This window comes from Ochlerotatus camptorhynchus, unplaced genomic scaffold (assembly GCF_037179485.1).
Source record: "Ochlerotatus camptorhynchus isolate MF236.1 unplaced genomic scaffold, CSIRO-AGI_Acam_v1.1 ptg000081l, whole genome shotgun sequence".
Lineage (NCBI taxonomy): Eukaryota > Metazoa > Arthropoda > Insecta > Diptera > Culicidae > Ochlerotatus > Ochlerotatus camptorhynchus.
The window spans coordinates 1,136,520-1,162,261 of NW_027040571.1; the positions used below are offsets into that span (position 1 = coordinate 1,136,520).

General features: G+C 39.2%; 1 protein-coding gene across 1 annotated transcript in view; it reads left to right on the forward strand.

Moving 5' to 3' along the window:
* Positions 1–25,742, forward strand: part of Gld (Glucose dehydrogenase) — a 178,139-nt gene that overhangs the window by 98,742 nt on the left and 53,655 nt on the right. The window contains exons 3-4 of the mRNA XM_065217882.1: positions 22,403–22,606; positions 22,689–22,815. Coding sequence (XP_065073954.1) covers positions 22,457–22,606; positions 22,689–22,815 — 277 coding nt within the window. The 5' untranslated portion in view covers positions 22,403–22,456. The remainder of the gene's footprint in view (positions 1–22,402; positions 22,607–22,688; positions 22,816–25,742) is intronic.

A 25,742-nucleotide genomic window follows, 5' to 3' on the forward strand; every position in this document is an offset into this window, starting at 1 on the left:
TTGAATGATATTTAGCGTTTCTCAAATGAGAATGATCCATGCCTTCGTCAAATGACTAAGCAACTGATATCACCCATTCGGAGGAGGTCCCCTTTGATAGCGAATAGCTACTTTTCTCATTTTCATCAAAAATGTTCAAATGATTTTGTGAATTTACAGCACTGTACGTGATCAAGAGAAGCAAAGCAGCTCAGTTTAAATCAATACCCTTTCTAAGATTTAAATGATTGAACCCATTTCCTCCTATTAATAGTACCAATCAACGGATGCTGTGTATTTTCAAGTCGGCCTCTCGATTTGCTAAGTCTGAATGGCAACATGTTTAACAAGCACATCATCCTAAATACAGCGCCCTCGAGGAATACGGACGGTTATGGGCGACAAGCAGAAAGAAGTAGCTGTTCATGGAATTGTTCAATTTTCCGAAAGTGGCTACGATACTTGGAAGTTCTGCGATCAGGTGTACCTCGAAGCCTCAAGTTTCATTAAATGGACCGCAAGGCAAAGGCACGTAGGATTTATCCGGGAAAAATCTACAACGAAGGAAATGTACACAGCAAAAAATTCTAAATTTTAATTGTGATGCAAATATTCCTACACGTAAGCTTGTGTTTCATTTCACGCAAACGAGCAACTTGTAAGCAATGTTGTTTACAAAGATACAATATTGTATACAATATTTGCAACATTTCATGAAAAGTCGGTTTATAATGTAAACTTATATGATATGTGACGCTCCATTTATGTGCATCATATTGAACAGAAATTTACACTAATTTTTCTAACTGTGTGAAAAGCCCTTGAAGATACGTTTGCTAAGAAGTTGGCCGGGAAGCAAACCTTGATTAGGAAGCAGATCGCTCGTCTTCAATTAAAGGAAGGGTAGTCATTACGAGCCCATCTTATTTATTTATTTATTTGTACACAGATAAAAATTCTGAATTTTAATTGTGATGTAAACATTCATTCACTTAAACTTGTATTTCATTTGGCCCAACCGAGCAACTTGTAATCAATGTTGTTTACAAATATGGACTGTTGTATACAATATTTGCTACATTGCATGAAATGTCTCAGAACTTTACATGATATATAACGTTAACTTATATGATATGTGACGCTCCATTCCTACTTGTTCGAACTGTGTATATTTTACTTATTTATTTTATTTATTTATTCATTTACTCGGCTTTGTATAAAAACGCACGGACAGCATAATTCCTCAATCAAGAGCTAATCCTACTTTTTAAAAACTTTTTTAGATACATTAAAATCGTAGTTTTCACGAGACTCGTTAAATTGCTGGCAACAAACATCAAGCGGATTATTTTGCCCGTAGAGTGTTCGATGTTGAGGAATGCTGAGAAGATCATTCTGGCGTGTCTGTCCAACCGGAGAATTGGAATAAGGTTTTCCAAGAAGTTCAGCACAATCAATATTGTTTTTTTTTTGCTTTATTATATTATATAATATTGTTGTTCAGAATGTCAAATATGAACAGCCGTTGCAGAAGTATCCTCCTATCCGCCAATGTGCAAAGGTCCATCAAAACACAACAGTTCTCGTATCGGGAAAGAACAACCGGATTATTCCAGGGTAACAGTCGTAGAGCGTATCTAACGAAGCTTCGCTGAATCTTTTCAATACAAAAGCAAAGCGTGACATGATAAGGTGCCCATACTAGAACGCCATATTCCAGTATGCTTCGCACCAGAGAACAATACAATGATTTAAGGCAATAGACATCCTCGAACTGTTGCGTGTTGCGTTTGATAAATCCAAGTATCGCATAGGCTTTGGCGGTTGTTGCTGCTATGTGATCGGTAAATGTCAGCTTGCTGTCAAGAATTACACCCAGATCCATGATTGATGACACTCGGTTAACATTTGAAGAAAACATCTTGTACTCGAAAATTGCAGTTGACCTACAATGAAATAACGTTATTTTTGCGAATGTTCACTTCAATTCCGTTCAATGAGCACTATTCAAGAAGAGAGTCGATGTCCAATTGGAGAGCACAGCAATCCACCATAGAGGTGATTATACGAAAGAATTTCAGGTCATCAGCGAACATATACTTTGGTGATTTGATGAGTACGCAAAGATCGTTCACAAACAGGTCGAAAAGTAGTGGTCCTAAGTGACTCCCTTGAGACACCCCGGAAGTAATAGAGAACATTTCAGAGCAGGATCCACCAAGGTGCACAAAAGCACTGTGGTCAGATAAGTATGATTCAATCCACCGAGTAAGCCACTCCGGGAATCCCAACTTTGTCTAATGCTTTGGAGCAGTCGACCTGTTGATGCTTTTCCAGACTATTCACGAGCGAATTGACGTAGCACATCAAGTTGGTTGTTGTGGACCGCTTCCTTACGACTCCGTGTTGACTCTCTGATATCACATGATGGACGATACGGTACAGCGAATCATGTATAAGACTTTCCAAAACTTTGGGAAAGCAGCTCAAAATGAAAATTGCACGGTAATTTTCAATATCGTTAACTCTACCAATTTTATGATTGGGAGTGATAGCTGCAGTATTCCATTCACTAGGAAAAATGCCCTCCACTAACGATCTGTTGAAAAGCATAAGTACATGCAGGTAAGGCAACTGACTCCGCACATTGTTTAATAAAGATGGGAGGTAAACGATCAGGACCTGCTCCCTTCGAAGTGTCTATGAACTCAAGTTTGGTGCGAACATCATGAAGAGAGAAGTTGTAAACTGTCACATTCAAGTCGTAATGCGGCAAACTGGTCATGTACGAATCAGTCGAAGGTGGTCAGGTTTGCAGAGTCTGATGGTGATTCAGCTGTTTCTCTCTGGTAACGAAAATGTTGAGGAAGACCACTGGTCCGCTTACGATTTTTCACATAGGCCCAAAACAGTTTCGGGTTCTGTTTCAGACTTGCTTCAGTGCGATGGATATAGCATAGACCCGAGTAGCACACTTTCATCACAATAAGTTAGTCGTATATAAGTTTCTACAATTGATTTGTGACAAGCGTGCTACTAGGGGAGTTATATTCGCTCTCTAAAGCACGCAGCTCAGCCTTCTGCTGTTCATTTCTCGACCGAAAGTAAAGCTGAAAAAGGCAACCTTTGTGGAACAATGAGCTCGAAAGGCTCCGTAATTGCCTACGCAGGGCAAGGAAACGTTAAGGTGGGTTTAGATTAGGCAAGTCAAATGATCAACTCAGTTGAATTCAATTGGGTTGAAAAGTTGAGCCTGGTTCAACTTTTTTCTATTCAAGTGAGTTGATCAAATCAGTTGAATGGCATGGTTTACACGTTCAATTTGCGTTCAAGTCAGTTGAATTGAACTGACTTGATCAATTGACTTGCCTTGTCTAAACCCACCTTAACGTTTCCTTGCCCTGCGTAGGCAATTACGGAGCCTTTCGAGCTCATTGTTCCACAAAGGTTGCCTTTTTCTGTGGACGTTGACCGACTGCTTCAAAGGCACGACTTCACTAATGAACCCATACAGTTGTAGAAGATCGAAACGGCTTCATCAATACTGCAATCAACTACAATGTTCTCCCAGCAGACATTGCTAATCATTGAATTCGAAATAGCAAAGACACATCGGTTGAAGTCAATGTCGAATGGATCCGCTACACAGACAATATCTCTTTCACTTGCAGTTTCATTCACCAGCACTAGCTGGTTATGATATTAATCAGAACGCAGTAGCGATGACGGAGGCTCCATAAGCACGAGACCATCGGTATCACTACCCAACTAACAATTTTCGCAAAGAAAACGCTTTACTCATTTCATTTATACAGCCTCAAGCTGTATTCAAATGTTATACGATATGAGGAAACCTTTATTCAACCTCTATACAAGCAAATCTGGCGAACTTAGTCAGCTACTTATGGCTGTTGGGACAAGCTCTTATTGCATATCCATTAACGCTTATATTCAGCTGTTATGCTGCTGTTTAGTTGTGTGTGGATTTGAAAAGCGCTTATTTAACCTTTTCCTGGTTATCCAATAATCACTACACAGCTTTTTCTCGAAGCCGGGTTAAATATTGTCTACGATATGTTTTAATGAAGGAATTTATTGAGTTTATATTTTGCTGTAAATCAAATTAATCCAAATTATTTACCACCAAATTATTTACTCAGCACCGGAACCTGGAATCAAACTCGAGACGACCGCATTGGCAACCCTTGACACTAACAACTGTGCTACGCCAACACTTTGAACTGATGTAAAAAAAATCAACATGCCCTTCTACAACAAAATCGCTGAGTAGAGGCTTTATAATAGTGCACATGACTCACTTTTCTCGACTAGTTACTTCACCTTTGTAAAGGAGCAGAGTAGAAGCTGTAAAACTGCACACGCCTAAAAATAAACCTAGCTGACTGTAAAAATGCGTCCAAAGTAGCGCTAACACAGTTGATTAGCTGAGTACAGGTTGTTTAGTTGTTGAAAAAAACACTTTTGATGTTTATGTTATTCAGCAAGAGTGGTTGGTTGTGTAGAAGCCATCAAATGAGTAATATATTCATTTTATTAGCTTTGTTTTGCAGCTACAAGTTGAAAGTTGATTAGGATGTGTATAAAAGTGACATTAGCGTTTATTGGCTGTTGTTATTCAGTGAGATTGGTAAATTGAATAATGGTTGGGAAAAAGTTGAGTAAACGCTCTACAAAACAATTTTGCTAGCTTCTGCTTGTAGCTGTATCTGCAGCTTTTTTCAGCTACTTTACAGCACAACGCTGCAAAAGTTGGCTTACACAGCAGAAAATGTTAATCGGGTAGTGAAAACCAAAACCAGGATCCTTCCATTTACATTGGCAAAGTGATTCATCTCATACAGACCATTGGCAATGAACGATTCAACCACAGTAAACTCCTGTTCAGATGAAGCATTTGTGGGTAGCAAGCATCGTAATTCATCATCGGAATCCCAATGCAAATAAGGCAGAATATAGTCACCAACAACAACAACCTTATCACGATTACCGGCTTGTTCCAACAGCCTCTGAACGCATGCCCAGTGCTGTTCATACAATGCATTGTCGCAATTGGGTGGAAGGTATACTGTACAGACAAAGAGCTCAAAAGTGGCTAACTTGATTCGGACTATTGTTTGCTCCAAACACTCACTGCCTGAAATCGAGATAGCGGCACTATTCAAAACATTTCTGACCCCGATAAAAAACATCTCCGCCACGTTGGAATAGGCCTGTTGTGGCGTTGCGATCACAGCGATAGATCGTGTAGTTGTGCGATAATTCCGTCGTCACTGCGAGCCCATCTTCTGAAGTTTGAATACCTTGTTCGTCAACTCCGAGTGGCAGGTTCAAAACTTGAATAAAGCGATGTTCTGTGCAGCACTCAGTTTAACTCTCCCAGAGTCCTATGAACCCCTCATGACTGCTCTCGAGAACCTACTGGAGAATGAGTTGACTTGCGAGTTGATGAATACTCGGTAGCCGAGTGACAAGTCGAAGCGTTTGGACAGAGTTCAGAAGCTCCGAAGAGATACCCACAGCATTTTTTGGAGAATTTCGTAAAAAGCAAGTAAGCGAGAATGTCACACCGACAAAAGGGGCCACATGAAGAAAGATTGCCGGAAAAAGATCAACGCTAATTTTTCCACCGAATCAAGATCTATCGTGTTCATGGCGGACGGTGGAGCAAGAACAAGTTGCAGTGAGAAGGTTGAATTTCTGCTAGATTCTGGAGCTAGCGAACATATGGTGAATTTGAAGCAACATTTTTCGACCAAAGAAGCCTTGAAGCAACCAGTACACATCACCGTAGCGAAGAACGAAGAATCTCTAGTAGCCAAGGATGCAGGTATAATCACTGGAATCAGTAACCGTGGCGTTATGATACATGCGAAGGATTTCGGTACGTTCCGTAGAAGTTCAGTTCAACGGCAAGGTTGCTACTTTGAAGAAAGCCCATTTGCGTGGAAACCTCTACATCTTGGAGATGAAGGTACAACGAGGCAAAGCAAGTTAAGCAAAAGCGGAGGATGCTGATCAACAGAGCAACTTGATTGTTGGAGCATATACACTCCGATGTATGTGGACCAATTGAACCAGCATCTTGGGATGGACATCGCTATTTTGTTTCATTCATCGACCATTATTCCCATTCGGAGGAGTTTAAAAAGTTTCAAGAATTTGAACCAATGTCTTCAGTGGCCTGTGGAACGAAGATTTCGGAGCTCACAGTAGATCAAGAGCGTGAATATTACTCGGGCAATCAGAAGAAGCACTACAAGACCAAGGGAATCCAGATCGAAGCAACAGTAGCTTACTCACCGTAGTAAAACGGAGTTGCAGAGAGACTTAACAGATATCTGATAAAGAAAGGTACGTACAATGTTGCTGGATCCAAAGTGCCAAAGTCGTTGTGGTGTGAAGCCGTGTTGACGGCTGTTTTCCTCGTGAACCGGAGCCCAACTTCTGCGTTTTCAAATAGTCACACGCCAGCTGAACTGTGGTACAGGAAGAAACCTAGCCTCGAGAAGGTACGTGATTTCGGATGTCAAGCCTATGCGTGGGTGCCGAACCAACTTCGGAAGAGACTGGACGCAAAGAGCCGTGTGCTGCTGATGGTCGGATACACCCCACATGGTTACAGATTATGGGACTAGAACAACAGGCGAATCGTGATTGCTCGTGACGTCAAGTTTAACGAAAAATGCTTTCCGTGGACTAACGATACCAGAAACCTTTCTGAAGAGCGTTTGGTGGTTTCTCTACTCTACGAGTAAGAGGGGGAAGAAAATAAACTCATCGATGATTCCGTTCCGGACGATCCATTAGACGATGATGATCAAGTCCAGACCGATGAAGAGATTGAAGATGAAGATCCAGCGGAACCAGACAACTCCGCGCTTCCTTTGCATTCAGATATGTGACTTTCGGCATCAAATGGGAGCGCAAATTTCCAGGTAAGTTACTTGACTATCTTACCAGCTTTAGAGCAACTGCTGTTGATTGTCTCTCCACGTCAGATGTTCCCAAAACGTACACTGAAATTGCCATTTGTGACGACCGCAACCTGTGGTACCAGGCGGTAAACGAAAAGCTCAACTCCATGACAAGTAACAACGTATGGAAGCTGATGAAGTGCCCTGTAGGTGTGAAGCCACTCAGAACAAAGTGGGTGGTCCGGCTCAAGGAGGACGAGACTGGACGACAAGTTCGACACAAGGCACGACTGTTAGTAAAGAGCTTCCTTCAACGCACTATAATCGACTTTGAAGATACATTCGCACCAGTGGCAAAACTATCCACAGTTGCGTGGTGCTCACTGTTGCTGTCTATCGTGGTTGTCGTGTCCACCAGATGGACGTCAAGACAGCTTTCCTACACGGTGAACTAAAAGAAGATCTCTATATGGATGTACCAGAAGCGAAATCTGGCAGCGTATGCAAGCTACAAGTTACTTTACGATTTGAAACAAGCCCACTGTGCTGGAACGCACGTTTCAACTCAACGCTGCTGAAGCTGGGATTTCATCGGTCCAGACATGATTACTGCCTCTATGTCTCTTCACGTAAAGATTTACGTGGATGATCTATTAATAGTTGGAAGAAACCTTAGAACTATTGAAGCACTGATGCACCGTCTTTCCGATAAGTTCAGTATGACCGATTGCAGCGAAGCAAAGTTTTTCTTTGGAATACGACTCAACTACGGCCCGGAGCAAGGTGTACTGATGCTGTCCCAAGAAGTTACTGCCATCAATATTCTGGAGAAGTTCGGAATGTTGGATTGCAGTTCCACCAAAAGCCCAATGGAAAAAAGACTGAGCCGTGAGGGAGACCGTACCACCACCATGCCATATCGGGAGCTACTGGGTAGTTTGATGTATCAAATGCTTGTGCTACCCAGTCAGCTATATGGGACGGTTTCAGCAAACACCATGGAGAATCACTGGCAAACACGGATATGGAAAGCGGATACGCAGATACCTGAAGCGAACAAGTGCCATGGATGAAGATAGCAGACCACTTGTTGGATTCGTAGATACGGACTGGGCAACTGATATAGAAGACCGCAAGTCAGTAGTGGGTTTTCATTTTCCGTCATATAGGGTAGAGAACTACTTCGGCCCATTTTGGGCCTATCGAGCAGACAACTTCAAATAAATCCATGATTTCAGAGTTAACAATTCAATTATGCGTTTTGTACGATACTTTAGCTAATAAGCTACCGAACGAAGTCAATGAGAACGCGTGATATGAAGGTTTGCATCCATTATTCTCAAAAAACAAAAGAAGCGCTCCGACCGAATCAATTTTTATCTTCATCCGATAGACCGAAGTGAATTCATTGGCGTTTCAATGCGTTAGGCCGAGTTTAGAATTCGCAGGCCGAGTTTGGCGTCAAGAAGCAGTGTTAGACTTTTGACAATATCTCAACGATTGGTTTCTCTTTATCGGTTTATACGGTACGTACGGAAATGTAAATAAATTTGAAAGCCATCAGTAATAATAACATTCCGTTTGGTGCTAAACTGCGCTAGATTAAGAAAGACTAAGTGTGGGTTGTGCTTAATAGGCCGTAAATGGGGTAGTTAACCCTACGTCTTAAACCTCTGTTCAGGGTGGCCAGATTATTTTTTTCATTATCGGTAGCTTCTCAAAACTTGTATCGGTAGTTATCGGTAGGCCGTCTCAAGAAGGCTTTCCCGAAACTTGAAACCTTTGTGAGCGGGGGGGGGGGGGGAACTCTGCTTCAGAACAATACACTGTCCTTCAGTTCTTCTGCTTTAAACCTAAGAGGAAGAGGAGACTCTTATCAACAATCAATTCGAAACTAACGATTTTAAATTGGCTCACTACTTGACTAGCCTATTGGTCCCAAGCAAATGGATTAACGCAACCCATTCTAGTCGAAATTTCAGTACTACACTATGTTTGTTTTGATTCGTTATGAAAGTTTGACAGATGAAATGAGGGGTTCGTGGATTTTCCTATGTTTCGAGGGGTGAATCGATTAGCTTGGGACCGAAGATAGTACCAGAGCTGAGCAAAAAAGTTGAGCACGTTTCTTCGGGACCTACTAGTCTTAGAGTTACCTCTATGGTACAACGGTACTGATTTGTATGTCTGTCAATGGTATTAAACGTGCCGAAATCAATATTTCTAATTATGACTACACGGAAAACAAAACATTGGAAGTTTTTGAACATTTGTCAAGATTACTAAAAATCTGTGATTCTCGGTAAGAAAAGTGAAAAATCGGTAGTTTTTAACCTTTCGTCTGTCAATCGGTAGGCATCCCGAAAATCGGTAGGACTACCGATAAATCGGTAGGTCTGGCCACCCTGCCTCTGTTGATGTGTTTCATGAAAGAAGAAACTATCGAAGTCGAGCACTCTTTCGCTCGTCCGTTTCTCCGAAGCTTGAAAGAACGACCAATGGAGCGACGAGAGAAAGAGAGACAAGGGATTGAATATTTGTTTGTGCACGCCGACTGAGACTCTAGAATGCTGCGAAGCTGTTCGGCTTTAAAGCTGGGTTTAGACCAAGGTTGCAAAGACTCATTTCAGCTAAAACAATGTTTTTCTAAATTATGAAATAATTAGATGCCATGATCAAATTTTGAATTGGTAGGATACAAGAAGAGGTTGCAAAGAATGTGTTTGACATATTAAACCTGTTTATTTCACTTCATGAGAGTCACAATCAGCGATTTTTCACAAACTCGCTCACTCACTCACTCACTCACTCAGCGATAAGAAAATCGCTGATTGTGACTCATAGAAAGCAAAATTTACAGGATTTATGTTTCCAACGCATACTTTGTAACCTCTTCTTGTAAGTTACAAGTAAAACATGCCATCATACCATCTTTTGGTTTTATTATTCCGAAAAAACATTATTTTAGCTGAAATGAGTCTTTGCAACCTTGGTTTAGACTAGGCAAGTCAAATGATCAACTCAGTTGAATTCAATTGGCTTGAAAAGTTGAGCCTGGTTCAACTTTTTTTTTCAATTCAAGTGAGTTGATCAAGTCAGTTGAATGGCATGGTTTACACGTTCAATTCGCGTTCAAGTCAGTTGAATTCAACTGACTTGATCAATTGACTTGCCCTGTCTTAACCCAGCTTAACAGAAAAGGAAGCGAGCAGGCCTTCGTCGTGTCGATTTGGTCTATTGAAGCTGATATTGTGACGCCCTGCACGCTGAGGTCATCTCACTCAAAATTTCATTGAAGTTAACCCAAAGGGCAAAATGTTACAGCTTTTTTAAATTGATGCAATTTAACTGTGGACACGCTTAAGAACATCGAGGAATGGAGAGTTGGCTGTAGATCTTAATAAGGGTTTGATAGTTTGGTTTGATTTGTGATGAAATTATGTCAATTGCATCAGGGAATGCCAACATCAATTCCTTTCATAATTCGCTTGAATTCTCCATAGAATTCTCATGCAATTCATCTCAAAAAAGACTTGAAATTCTGCTCAGAGTTATCTATTTTCTTCTCGCAATTCCATTGGGATTATCCTCGGATTTCCCATAAAAACCTATTTAGAAATATGTAGTATCCTCAAAATTATGACTCCCTTGGTAGGTTTATCAGAAATCTCTTGAAACTGTCTTCAAAATTATCTTGATAATATTTTTAGAATTACCTTGGAATATGATATAAATTTAATTTGGAACTAGGCTTGTTTGTACTTACAAGCTATAGAAGAAAAAGATTTATGAAAAAAAATATATAAATCGACCTTCTCCGATTGGTTTGAAACTTTGCATAATTGTTTGTTATAACGGGTGTTCAATAAAAAATGAGAATGATTTCAGTGCCGTCCAGCGCTCTTGTGAGAGCATTGCGACTAAGTTGCGTCGTACGGCTGACCAGGGCCCCTTTTCCAATATTCATTGACGTTTTTTGAATAGTAAACATTATGTTTTTAATAAAATATACTGAATTTGTTGAAAAAAAAATTTTTTTTTTACTATATTAGCTATATGACTGAAAATTTTTTCATTTTTTACTGAACACCCGTTAGGCAATGATTGATCATGTTAAATTTTCACTTACTGGACCATCCTTACATAGAATTTATCTTCTCGTAAAAATATTCAATAACTGGTCTAATCCACCCTTCATAACTTCTAAAACCCAACATATGACTTCAAATCACATTAAAATTATAAAAATAAATTAAAACAAACACCATTTGTGGTCATATAGAGTCCAATGGACAACATTGTTCACACCTGGACTAGTTCCAAAAAAGTCGCGATGTAGCTGATAATAAGTCATAAAGCATTTGTTTTAAAGACGTGACGTAGTTTGTGAACATGAAATATACATACTCATGATTACTACTAGGCAGATTAATTTCGCATTAATCTATGGGAGTTTTCCCTTCTTTTAAAGAGCGTTTATTAGGCTGCCATCCCCAAAAAGTCAGTACAGTTCATTTGCGTGCACTTTGTTTGTCTAATTAAATCAACCAAGATGCTATCCTTACTCCATCCATCTCACTTACACTCCCTTCTCTCGCTCTGAAAGCACATTGAACTTGAATTTGCTCTTCATCCAGAAGAAATTTTGTCCTTGGTCAGCAGTCGAAGAAGAAGCTCCAGCATCAGCTCAGTGCATGAGAGTTGTAGAAAGTAAATAGAAAACCGGTTTTCCCGGTCGTGCTCATTCTCCCGTCACGCCAGCCACTCGGTGCAGCATTCAAGCACGCAAACTTTGGAACCGGATCAAGTTTCTCGCGTTCTTTACGACCAGCGTCATTCCTTTCCGAATCCCGGCTGGCATTTCCGCGTAAGATCTCCTTCATCTTATCTTGCTGTGGTATTAATATAATTCCGGCTACATTTTCGTGGAACATGACGTGCTCGGTGTACTTATTTACGTTAAATCTTGTCACGAATTATTTGTCTTGTATAATATTGCTAAAAGGCTACAAGAGGATGAAAAGCAACGACATTTCTCGAAGTTGTCATTGATAATCAGCAAATTGTGGCAATTCATTCCATTCGTTACTTAAATTCTTGGGACCAAATTTGTATTTCCTGCGCAGAATCACGAACGGCAGCCTTCGCCTAGTCGCCATCATGCATCTTTTACGGTACCCTTAACTGATGTAAGGCGTCCGCTTATCTTCGAACATGTAAAACAAGCTTGACCGAGGAAGTCGATCTATTCAAGATCAAGTTTTTGACATTATGATATAATTGCACAAGGCGACAAGAGCAGATGAGAACGGGTGTGGGAAAAACAGGTTTTCACAATTGTATTGCATCACCCCAACCGACCCGACCAGGCTGCTCTTCAATTGCCAGTAGGTACCTACCGAACTAGTTTTTGCATGAGCTTGACCTTTAAATCCATGCATTTTTTGGCATTAAATTGCGACAGCAATTATCCTTTGGAAATCATCCACCTTGATCTTTATAGACTGATCGAATTTGTGGCTCTCTTTTTCACCACATGGCAAAAACGGGGGAGAATCGATTGGGATTTCAAGATTGCTGCGACCAACTCCTGCCTCCAATAATGCCGGAAGCAACCGGCTTCAAAAGCCTTGCCGATTTCAGTACCATGGAGTGTTATCCTTCAGCTTGTGTTATTTATTCTCTGCCTTTCACTCACTCTCCCTTACATCGACAGTAAAAAACAGTTCAAACATTCCACTTCACCCACCACCGCAGCCATCGTTGCTCCACCCAAGGACCAATTGATGAGCGACGACTTCGTGACGAGACTGCGAGAACAGTGGCTCACATTGACGAAAGCTCTAATCAAATAGATTAGTGTAAATAAATCTGCCGTCTGTTTGAATTTCGCTGCAGAGCTGTTTTTACTGTGGTTCGCAATAGGAGCGAAGGAGAAATTAAATCAACCAGAGTTATTGAACGAGGTAATAAAATCGGACACGAGCCATAGATATGCTACGGTTTGCTTGTGGGACTAGTTTTTGCAACTCATTCAGATTTGTTAGTTTTAATGCTCGTACCTATAAGAAACTTTTTGTTTATAACTGAACTTGATCTTTTACTTTTTTGACGTATACCACAACAGAACAATTTCCTGTGAGCCTCTGGATAATGGTTAGAAATATTAGAAATTTTAATAAATTAAAGAAGCATTTTTGTTGATCTACAGGGTGCGACTAAATTAAATGATTCTTTAGTCTTCATGCACACAAATGTTGATGAACGGTAATAACACTGCGACTTTAAAATTTATTTTTTTCTAGGAAAGAAAAATCAAACCATGTTTGACTATATTGTGGTCCTTTGATTTAATGTCTTGAATATTATCAAATAAATTGAATTGGAAAATATACCGATTTTTATACATCATCTGATATAACATTGTTTTCTGAGCACAACGATATTTTTGTCGATCCCGTAGATATTCATCCTGATTTTTAAATTAAGATTGAAATTTTTGATCGTTGACACTAACTCTATTCGTTGACAGATCGCTCCCATACAAAGTCCCGCTAAGGGGCGCTAAAATTATGATTTTTGCTAATGTAATTGTACTAATTTAAAAAAGTTCCAGTGTACCAAAATTGGAAAAATTTGGATTTCGGTTCCATTTTTAATGCAGATAACGAATATGTGTTAACCTCAATACCCCTAAACAAGCCAATTAACAATATGATCCATACTTGCCTTTTCCATACATTGCAATGGCTTTCCGCAAAATATCACTTCTCGCATCATCTACCGTTGAAAAAGGTCAGCAACGTGAATCTAATCACCATCAGTGCGAGACCAAAATTATCATTTGGTTTACCCCTCGTGTACTAAAACTTATACATTGATAGCCTTTTTGGCCCCAGAGACGCTCTTATCACTAAAGAATCGGTTTGCAAGCAAACCGAAAGAGTGCATCATATTGTTAATATAATATATTTGATATAGCTATGCCCACGACCCGTTTTTTAGGTCTTACCCTCATTTTTTTATTGGGCTATCATTAACATTAACATCAACATTATCAAATAAACTGCCTACCAAGCTTTTGGCGTTATTGTTGTGCAAGGAAAATTTGTATGAAATGACTCAAGGAACATTTGTCTAGATAAATTGAAAACGCTTTTTGATGTTTTGCACCTCATTTCTGTATTTTTCTAATACCTTTTAATTAAAAAACGGTCCTAGAAAGTCGTGTTGAACAGTGTAATTTCAATCAATTGGTCATGAGTAAGTTTAGTTATTTCTTAGCAGTTTATTTTTTCATTAGAAGCTTATATGTATATCCTATAAAGCCACCATTAATTGATACGATTGCCTCGACCGCTATTATCATAAAAACTAATACATAAAAAAATTAATTTTGAAACATTGCTGAACCATACTACAGGTATACCTCGATATAACGTAACAGTAACTTTGGACTTCCATCGCTGATTTCTAGCTAACAATCATTAAATCAAACAAAGCAATAACACCATCGAATATATGAGACAATCCTCCATCTATTGATCATGCCAATTTATATGACTGAATTGTTATTTGTGAGATATCGACGATGGAAGTCAAAAGTTATAACGAGGTATACCTGTAGCACGCTTATCTAAAACACTTACGGAAACACCTATATGACTTATTTTAGTCATAAACAAGTTGCTGCATTTTTTCGTGAAGGCAGTGAGCCACTTGGGTTTATCGTTGATCCTTGCTTTGTTTTCTTATGTACACACTTCGAAATAAATAATTTTACACGTGACGGAATCCATTTTTGACATAGAAGATGAGACGTAAACAAACATGTCGTGTAATATTAAGTGCTCCGAAACTGAAAAGTTCACTGCTCGAAGAAAAGTACGTTTGATTGAGCTATATTTCATCTGTTATGACTCAAATATATGTCAAAATTGACGCTCGTATATGTCACTCTCAGAGCACCTAAATTTACATGAATTTTTCTAAGTGTGCAGCTAAGCAACTTTTAATGCTTTTTAAATGCCACAAAAGCATCTAATTGTGTACAAACTTACGAAGCCACGAAAAATCTGACCAATCGAAAATAATAAATGCATATATCTCCTTAAAACTTTTCGAATGTTGGATTCGGATAGCTCATGTAATTTTTGCATTTAGTTAACAAACACATGTTTTTTGTTTCGGGATATACACTAAAAATCGGGAATTTATTTAAGTACGAAATTATATTACTTTTGGCCCCAATCAATGTGCCAGTTATGGCACTAGTGCTCCAATTTTTGGACCTAAAGCCGAACTCAAATTTGAAATAAATTTTCATGGTTTTATTTGCGTGGTATATGGCAAAATCTAAAGGGTGTTGCGATCAAAATTTGGTCAAACAAGAATGCGTGCAAATTTAAAAAAAAAATCCTACAAACTTAGAAAAATTGATGTACATTTAGGTGCACTGAAACTGACATAAACGAGCGTCAATTTTACATAAAACTGAGTCATAATAGACGTAAAATTCAGTTCAATCAAACGTACTTTCAAATTTAACAGTCCGGGAGCACTTAATTTTACATGACATGTGTGTTTACGTCTCACCCTTTATGTCAAAGAAGGATTCCGTCACGTGTAAGATGAGGTATTTCTAAGTGTGTAAGCTTCCTGTTGACCGAATCCAAATTGTCAGGCCTTTCGTTTAATTCTTGCCATCAGATTCTGTATAGCCACCTCGTCCACTTTGTTCGCCGCAGAATGCCAGTTTGCCTTAAACTGCTTCTCGCTTCCAACAGTTGTTTGGGTCTTCTTCAGGTTCCACTTGACGATTTACCATAAGCATTAGCATCGATCAAGTTGCACACTATCGTAGGTGGTACGAATTCAAAACTATTAAGGGGTTACGCCTACCTGCAAGACCGAAAAAAACGAAAGTTTGGATTTTTTTTTCTCGAAAACGACGCAACATATTGAAAATCGGTTTTCTGCCGTTTATTGAACACACATAAAATGGTACATTTATCAGTCGATGCTGTAAAAACGAGGTTCTGTTGCCTCGCACGGCTGCTCCCCGTGGACGATGTTCTAAAAAACGCTTTTTGCGGTGCCAACTGCGGTTTGTGATGTAATCATCTGAAATTAAAAAAAAAAAACCATGCCAAATCGTTAAGCATGTGTTAAACTAGTCCTTAATCGTTCGGTTTTTTTTTTAATTTTTTTGACAAAATGGCGGCCTTGCAAAGTTGAAGTGCCGATTTTTGATCCTTAAAATTTGTCTTTGATCGGCTGTAAAAAATCGAAATTAAATGATAGACGAAATCCAAACGATCGTGGACTGCACAAAATAGTACCGAACAGAAATCAAAACGAATCGGACGAATCGAAGGTATACATTTCGAGAAATTTTTGGCACCGGTTTTGAAAATATGATTCCGAGATAATCGCGTTTAAAGTTTCAAGTTGGGTTTAGTCCACTATAAGTGAATATTTTTGTACGTCGCATAACTTTCACAATTTTCATCGGATCAACTTGATCTTTTGAGGAAATATTCTTGACTTTATATACTTTCGATTAGGACAATAAAAAAATAGATTTTTTGAACGTTTGCAGGTAGGCGTAACCCCTTAAGAGTAAGACGGATATCTATCCCTGGACAGATAGTAAATAGGAAATAATTACAGATACAGACATGTCCCTTGCAGCTGGTAGGAATAGGAAAGGTATGTTGGTCCAACATTTACTAAAGAGAGATGCAGAGAACTCTACGATCCCTCATAAATGTTTCGAGAATTTAGGTAACCATAGGATACACCCAGTCAGTGTTGCTGGCAAATGTAGATTTTTTTTTTAAATATGGTGAAATTGCTGTCCGGAGCATCTGCTGGAAGATAATATCAATACATAATATCAATTATTAAAAAATCCTTTTCACGCGAGACGCATCGCTTCGCTCTCCACGTCAACATGTCATCGGCCTACTTACTCATCCTCTCTCACAAACCAAAAACCACCCACACTATCCAAAAAAACACCATCATATAGGGGAATGCTTCACGTATCCAATAGAGCCACCATTTTAATACAAAAGTCAAACGCTGTCAAAATCAAAATCTGGGAATATATATTGGGGAAAATTGAGGCAATTTGTATATGTATACTTGATCCGATGCATAAAATCCACTGAGCTTAATTAGTTGCCATTCTGTTGAACTGCAACTATAAATTATTTTCTGTTTCGACAACACTTTCGCCCTCATCATCATATCAAGCGGAACTCCCCAAATCGACTCATCTGATCCAGTAAACAGTCACCTAACTTGTCCTCTTATTCAGGTTCTGCTCGACGATGGCCCAATATTTTTCGAACGGGCGGAGTTCTGGCATGTTGGAAGGGTTCTTGTCGTTGGGCACGTTGTTGGCGGCATACCACTCTATGGCCTTTTTCCGTAATGGCAGGATGCCGTATTCGGCCAAAATAGCACGGAACAATCGTGTTGCTTCAGGAAAGGCAGCAGACGTTTTTCCAGACACTCATTCGCGTAAAGTTCCTGGTTGACGGTCCAGGTTGCAATGAAAATGTCGCTTTTCAAGCCACATATACAGATAGCCTGCCAAACCAGATATTTATTAGCGAACAACGATACCCAAGTAACAATTTCGGTTTTATAAGGGTTCTGTAGACCATGATTTACAGTTTTCAGAAGTTCTTTGAACTTATGAAGTATCCAAAATATTTATGATGTTTCCTTTAGTTCACTGGAGTTCGCTGGACCGGGTTTTAGAATTTTAACAGAAGTTATTGAAACATTCTTTAATTTATCTAAAACTTACTCAAAAGTCTGGACCTTTCCGAAGTTTCAGAACTTCTTAAAAGATCCTGCAGCTACACAGCAAAAAATTAACTTTAATATCATCCAAGAGGATGCACTTCAATCATGCCGAAAATCACATGTAATTGTTATGACCACAAAAACAAACAAATGCAGTAAAAGCAGCGTAATATCAGTTCATGCACTGTATTTATGATAATTTTGTCCTTTTTGGCAAGTAATATTACACCATATTTTCCACACGACTGAAGTGCATCCACTTTAATGTGATATTAAAATTATTTTTTTGCTGTGTAGTGTGGATCCGCAATCAAATTCTGGAAGCATCTTAGAAGTTCCGGGAAAGTTGAAAAAACTGGCGGGAGATGTAAGGTGGAAGACAATTACCGGGGAAAGTTTGAAGAAAATTCAGGAAGTTAAATAACGTTTAAAAAATATTTCCCGATTCCCCCGGAATTACTAGAACGAACCATCGACTGTTTATTGATTCATGGGTAGCCAAAAACGGTGAGGAAATTGAAGCATGAATCGAAAGAGTATCCATAAGACATTTTTGAAGATGATTTTTTTTTTAGAATTTGAAAGGCATTAAAAATTTGAAACATTCAACAATAATTTTCTCTGAAATTCAAGTATAAATCGGTATAAAACCTCAAAAATTGGTATTCTGAGGAACCTTATCTGTACATCGGTATCTAGTTCGGAAATCGGTATAAATACCGATAAATCGGTATATCTGGCAACGCTGACTCAGAGGTTGCCTTGATCAAAAGAATGTTAATGAGCATGCATGAGCATGATTGACCGCCCACGGTTGCTACTCTGTTATTGCCAGACGAGCTGTAATTACACAGAGAACAAATAGACGATGCTTGGGACTAGCAATCATCCTCAATGTGTAAAAACTGGTGATCTCAAACTAGGCAATACCAGCGCCGGCCGCGCCCGAACACAGGTCAAGAAAGGAAGGGGTAGGAATGTGTTGACGTGACACTCGCTTTGATGGAAGCCGAGAACACCTCTGCACTTCCACGAGGAATCACTGGGATATTGGGTAACAGGGTTGGGTTTGCAGCAGGGTTCGTTTTGGTAAACGATAAGCTGAATTGATGTCCTAACAATCATATAACGCGGTCACATGGTCTTCTGCTCAGTAAGCAAAAACGTTTGCCACTAGGCAGACGAGCTCCTTTTTTTTATCATCGAGTTGCTGTTATTACCATGTAGTCATGTTAACAAATAAAACGATTGACGAATCTTGAATGTGGATGGGCTTGAGATTAGACTCATGATGTTTTGCTCAGTAAGCAAAACCGGTTGCTCTAAGGCCATCGAGCCCCTCATATCACATAATAGCGTTACTCAAGTTTTTTTTTTTATGACTATTCAGACCCGGCACAGACGACAACGAAAATTTTTACGAAATACACGATAAACAAGCGATCTAACCATACATTTTTAATATGAAAGGATCTGGGACCGCGTTTTTCTGCTCAGTAAGCAAGCCACTGCAACCGACGATCTTTGAAATCCTTAAACTAAAAGCTATGAAAGAGGCCTTCATTAAGATCCATTTTCACGCGACGTTAAATGTTTCGATTTTCTCTTTACGCATGGTTCAGGTAATCATAACAAGCTATGACCGACGTGACGATTGTTTAAGACCTGGTTGAACAAGCTATTCAAATGAAATTACGTTCTCGAATTTTACTTGGCATGTAATGAACAACAGAAATACGCGATAATTCATATTTTCAGCGGTTGGTGGTTAATTTTAAATAAACTAACGGTACTGCCTACGACTACGACGGCGATTACGACAGCGACTACGACGGCGCCTACGACAACGACAACAGCGAATTTGTCTAGCATAAACACCTTTGCCCGGCTCCTCCACTGGTTCTTTATGTCCGCTATCTGTCACTGTTTGCAAAATATCTAATAGCAATTACTTTCCAATACCAATGCTTCCTGTATTGCCATGGTCATCAGGGAGGAGGGTCGCATCTAGTGCTTTCCCCAGGTACCGTTCACGGCCACCAGCTACTGCCCGTCCAGTCTTGGGCGTATCCAGCGAGGCATCCTTCAGATTACTTACAATCTCCGTCACTCAATGCAAATCGCAGGCACACTTACGCTAGTTACAAAAAAAAAACACACACCCGTGCAAAGAAACGGATCAAATAAACGTCACTCTCGCGAAAGCACACCCATCGTCGTCGAACGGCAAAAAAAAGGAATCGGTGGGCAATTTAGTGATACGGATTTCCAAAATCAACCGGGAATGCACGAATTTCACCACACCCAACTACGAAACACGTTCAGAAGCACTTTTGGTACACTTTCGTTCGAAAACACTTAATTTTTTCAAAAATAGTTGCGAGTGAACCAACATCATCACCGCGTAAATAAACTCGCGATGCCACAAATTTCTGGACCGGGAGAAAAAATCACAGAACGCAGATAGCGTCAAATTTTCTGTTGCTTGCAAACATGATTAATCATGTTTTCTTTCTCGATTCTAAAGTGGACCCTACACGATACCTTTTATTGACAATAATCGTATTGTCAATACATTCTATATTGACATCAATACATCGGTATTGACAATATTTATGTATTCACATCATCAATATTATTATCAATAATTCCCCTTCGCGTCAATATATTGAAACGTGTGGGGTTCGCTTAAAACTTCTCGGAAAGCGAGAAAACCACCACTCACACACGTATAACCGTCTGGGAGGCAGAGTGCCAGCGCAAATCCGGCAAATGCAACCGAAAACTATGAAAGCTAATGCACGCACAAAACAGAGAAGAAACTTAAGACACAACCGTATCCAAAGGCGTTCGAAACTCGACCGTCCCTTGATCAAAAGAATGTTAATATGTCAAAATTCAAGTTCATGCAGGTAGTTGGTCTATTTGTTAAGCTCAACAAACAATTTTAGCTACAGACTAGCTTATACAGGCAAAAATTAGCTGTATAAGCCTAGTTTTGGTTGTATAAGCTAATCCGCAGCTAAAATTGTTTGTTGGGAGGTTGTCTTCATTTTCAGCTACGTTGAGTGTAGAAGAAATGATTTGTATCAACACGGGTGCCGGTCACTGTTATAAGTACGTAAATTGTTGACCCTTTTTTGTAATAAACAGTATTTGTCACTATAACCTATTAAAAACTTTCTTCTTCACAATTTCTATTCAAAACTGTCTAGACATGAACTCTGCATAGGAAAGACTACCAAGTTAGCTCTCTATTATTTTAAAATAGTCTTACTGTTTACGGGGTCCCAGTTCCCCTACCAAATTGAATGGTTGTAAGGGAAAGCATAAATTAGCCCTATTTTCTCGAGGTTCTAGAAGAATAAAACTCCAAATTTTGTTCCACGGCAAAGTTTGAGTGGTACGAAACGTCATTTTAAAATTCTTGCATGATGTGATCAATTGAATTTGAATTTAATAGGATAACGGATAGGACGGTTTTTGAAGGATACATTGCAGTTAAACTAAATTTCATTCCTTGGTGTTTTTGCTTTGACGTTGCAAACACATTTAACCAGATTTAACTAAAATTGAATAACACCAACAACAAATTACTGATGATCTCGGATTGACGACAATAGAACAGCTTTTTGGCATGGAGTTTAAACGGAAAATTTATACATTTCCGACAGTAGTCACAGCCACTTGAGCGATGTAAAAAATGTTTGCGACAACTCCATCGAGGGGAAAAGATAGAGCAATCGGCAGTAAGAAAATGTGAACAAACAATTACATTCAAATGTGTACGCTACACATAAAGATTCCCCATAGAAGTGCGAACGCTGGTTATCGACGAACTTAAATTACCCTACTTCAGAAATTTGATCAGTGTTTTCTTCATAGCTACTTGCGGTTTGCAGTTGACATCTTACTATTAAACACTGTTCAGCTTTAGAAGACTCCATTTTCACAGTCTGAAATTGAAAATGAACTAATTGTAAACTCTGGTCGCAGCAGAGAATACCCGTGACAATTCAACTTAATGGACATTATATCAACAAAGATCTCGCAGAATACATAAATTTTTTGCTAATGCTATTTTCATGGCATAAACCTCCCAAATTCAATTGTTTAAGTTAAATAATTACATAATTTATGCTTAATCTGGTCGAAACACAATGAACCTCTAAATGTGAAACTGTAGCTTTCTTCAACGGCATATCTTTTCACTGAAATTCAAACAAATGCTACGGACAAAAGCTCTACACCTCATACATAAACAACAGACGCTTAGAAAACAAACTCAATTCATCCTGAGGCAAACACAGCCAGTGCAACGGCCTCTACTGCTACAGATCTCATAGTTGAACCGCACATCACCAATAACCTTGTACCAAATTGTACCGTCTACTGCCTTGGGTTGTGTTCTTTCATACCATCACACCAGAAGGTCATCCACAAAGCCACCCATTACAACCTTAGACATCGTCTTCACACCAGATTGGTTGAAATAATAATATATGTACCTTACACCTCGGTGGCGTCTCAGCTGGTCGTCTAGTCGTCGTTTGTTGCTCGCTTCGTCCATACAGTTCAACCACGTCCGACCGTTGACCATCGACCCCCACACCCATCCGAACAACATAATTAGACTCATATGTTTCTCCCTATCTCTTTCTTTGCAGCACCGTTCCAGGAAGTGTAAATCCTAACACACCAGCACTCCAGACTGCCGCAGGATGTCATCCTGCGCCTGTCCGATGACTCCACCGGTGGGGGCCACCTTGGCGGCCCTCTGCGGTGGATCGCAGTACATGCTGTTCATGGGGCTGCTGGAGGTGTTTATCCGGTCCCAGTGCGACCTGGAGGATCCCTGTGGTAGGATGAAGGTAATGCCCCGTTTTCCGTTGCCCATTGGAATGGATACCTACTAATTGGCGAGTGGGTGTGGTTGCGTTTCCTTTCTTGCAGTCTAAAACTTCGAGGAACACGGACTACGAGTACGATTTCATTGTCATCGGTGGCGGATCGGGAGGGTCGGTGATTGCATCGCGTCTGTCGGAGATTAAGAACTGGAAGGTGTTACTGGTGGAAGCAGGTAGGTTGAATTATTTTGTTGTGGTGCCTCGGCTCTACGTACATTGCATCCGAGAGGTGTTGAAAATCTAAACAAATCAACATTTTTTAACGGTCTCGTTAATTTGTCATAAGCAACGCAATGGTTGTAAGTTGTATGTAATTAAAATTACACACTTTTTTATGATATGTTCAACCTACATTTACATGAATTAAAGTGTAAATGAAGCCACAAGACATCACTACCAGAGCAATGTTCCTGGGCCATTAACGTACCTGTTTCTGAAGCAGTTTCGCTTGGATGTTAATGTAACATAATAGTTAGTGTCAAACAATTAACTTTTTATACCAGATAATAACTTTAATATCTTGAACACTGTTGTTGTTCTCGTGACTTTTTCGGTGCAAAAAGTATGACTCGTTTGACAATCGTTGTTAAAGACAAGATGGATAGAATCCACAAATGGCCATTTTCATGACTGATTTGCCTTGTAAATTATCCATGATAGCCCCAATTTGTGGATTCTATCAATTTTGGCATCCATCCATCACCATAAGAAACTAAGTTGTGTTGTCGGGTTGGGTTATTGGGCTGCATTGGGAGCGGTTGTTGTCTTGAAATTTCAAAATGATACTGAGATATGGATCTCATACTGTAAGGTTTCCTCAGTGAAACCATCTTAAATCTAATGGGGATAGAGCACTGGGCATTGTGACAAACATGAAGAAGGAAAAGAGCATTTGACTGATCTCACGACATTCTGGCCAGCTAGCAGAAACGGAAACCACTAAGTTGCAGAGCCTCGTAATGTTAATCTGAAAAAAAAGTATAAAGATAACCAAATTGATAAAAATTAAAGACCTCTATTAATACATTACATTAACTATGACAACAATGACGTTTGACAACTTGTGCTCAACACTTGGACGTGGATTTCATGCCATTCTTGCTTGAATGACGAAATTTTTAATATTATAGAAAACTTATAATCAAAATGTATGACACTCTGGAGCTTGGTTAACCACCCATAGATGCTACCATAGGCGTAGCCAGAGGGGGACAACTCCCCCCCCCCTAAACTCAGCAACACAAAGGTGTTCGGTGAATTGGCATTCGGCTTTGGTTTGTTACCGACGCCAGGGAGGCAGCTCCCACACCTGGACCCTACCTATCGATTCGGCCAAATTTTCCATAGTAATTTTTTTTCGCCCCTCCCTAGCTCGAAAACTGGCTACGTCCTTGGATGCTACTCTGTTATTACTGTCAGTAAGCTCAAGCAGAATATTATATAATGAAACCCAATTTTGTATGAATGGCACATCACAACAATTTTCTAATTTCATAAATAACTGCAGATAACGGGTGAGAACTAAAAAATGAGAATGTTCATTTGGGCTCATGAAAAAACACATGAGCACTACTTCGTCGAAATCGCCCATTTCCGTTCTATCGATCAGAAAAGATCAATAATATCAAGGATTTCACCGTGCACAAATCAATAATAGGTTTGTTCCGATGCGTTAGTTCATTTTTGTGTTTTTTTTTTTTAATCTTTATTTTAGAGATTTTTAGCCTGAGGCTAGTTCATCTCTTAGCGTTAGTTCATTAGCTACAACATAAATCCTGTTAGAGCGCATTGTATGAATATTTACGCTCATTGTTCTCAAAACAAAAGAAGCGCTCCTAGCGATTCCCCTTTTCCTACGTTTATCCATAGGACGAAGGAAATCTAATGGCGTTTCAATGCGTTATGACGGAATTTAAACTCGTAGAACGAATTTAGAATCAAGAAGCAGTGTTAGATTTTAAAAAATATCTCAACAATTTGTGACTCTTTATCAAATCCAACGTTACGTATGGAAAGGTGAATAAATTTAGAAATCATCTTTGACAAAAATATTCCATTTTTCGTTCAAACTCGTTCAGAAAAGAGAGGTAAAGCGCGGGTTGTGCTTAGTAGGACGGAAATTAGATCAAAACCCCTACGTTTCTAGAAAAAGGAAATCAATGAACGTTTGAATAAGGTCCGTTATCAGCTGTTTGACGTAGCTTTGTCATGATGTGAGAACATGAGTGTTGTACAGTAGACTGATGCAAAATTTGAAATTTTCGCTCCACAGTGTTCAATCGGTTTCAAATCGGGTCCTGATTAGCCTCCGAAAGTTTTAACTCATTTGATAAGAAACTGACTTGGCACAAACCATTTGAAGTTTATATAGAAATTACTATGGAAAACAAAACTTCTTGTTCATTGTCTTCTTGCCTTTTTACATATTGTACTGTTAACAAATTCTATTTCTATTCTTATGAGAATTTTTATAAGCTACAACTTTGCAGAAAATCGTTTTTCAGCCAAACGTCAAATTAAATAGTTATTAATTGTTTAAGAGATTGATAATCTTATGGCAAGATTAAGCAACTCTATTCCACGCGCCATAAACACCAATGTTGCCTGCTGAACAGTTGATTGAGTACTATCATAAGACATCAGTGACTCGAATCATTAATAATTTGTGTTCCTTACATTTGATCGAAAAGTGGTCTTCAACAAAATTGTAGCTGAGAAGATTTTCAACAGCTATCAGCTATCAGCTATCATTTTCTAAAGTAGAGTGAACTGGTGAATTTTGAGATCGATATGAACCAGAATTATGGTTTCTCCATAGTAATTCCCATATAAACTTCAAATGGTTTGTGCCAAGTCAGTTTCTCACTATATGAGTTCAAATTTTGGGAGGCTAATCAGGGCCCAATTTGGAACCGTTTGAGCACTGTGGAACGAAAATTTCAAGTTTTGCATCAGTCTATTGTACAGCAATTAAATTGGTTTTTCCGACTGCAACTTTTGATTCGGTTTATTAGCTGATTACAATGTTTGGCCTTTCAATTTCCATAAAAAAAAATCTTCAATTGGGCGACAGTGAGGCAAGCTTGTTGGATTCCGAATT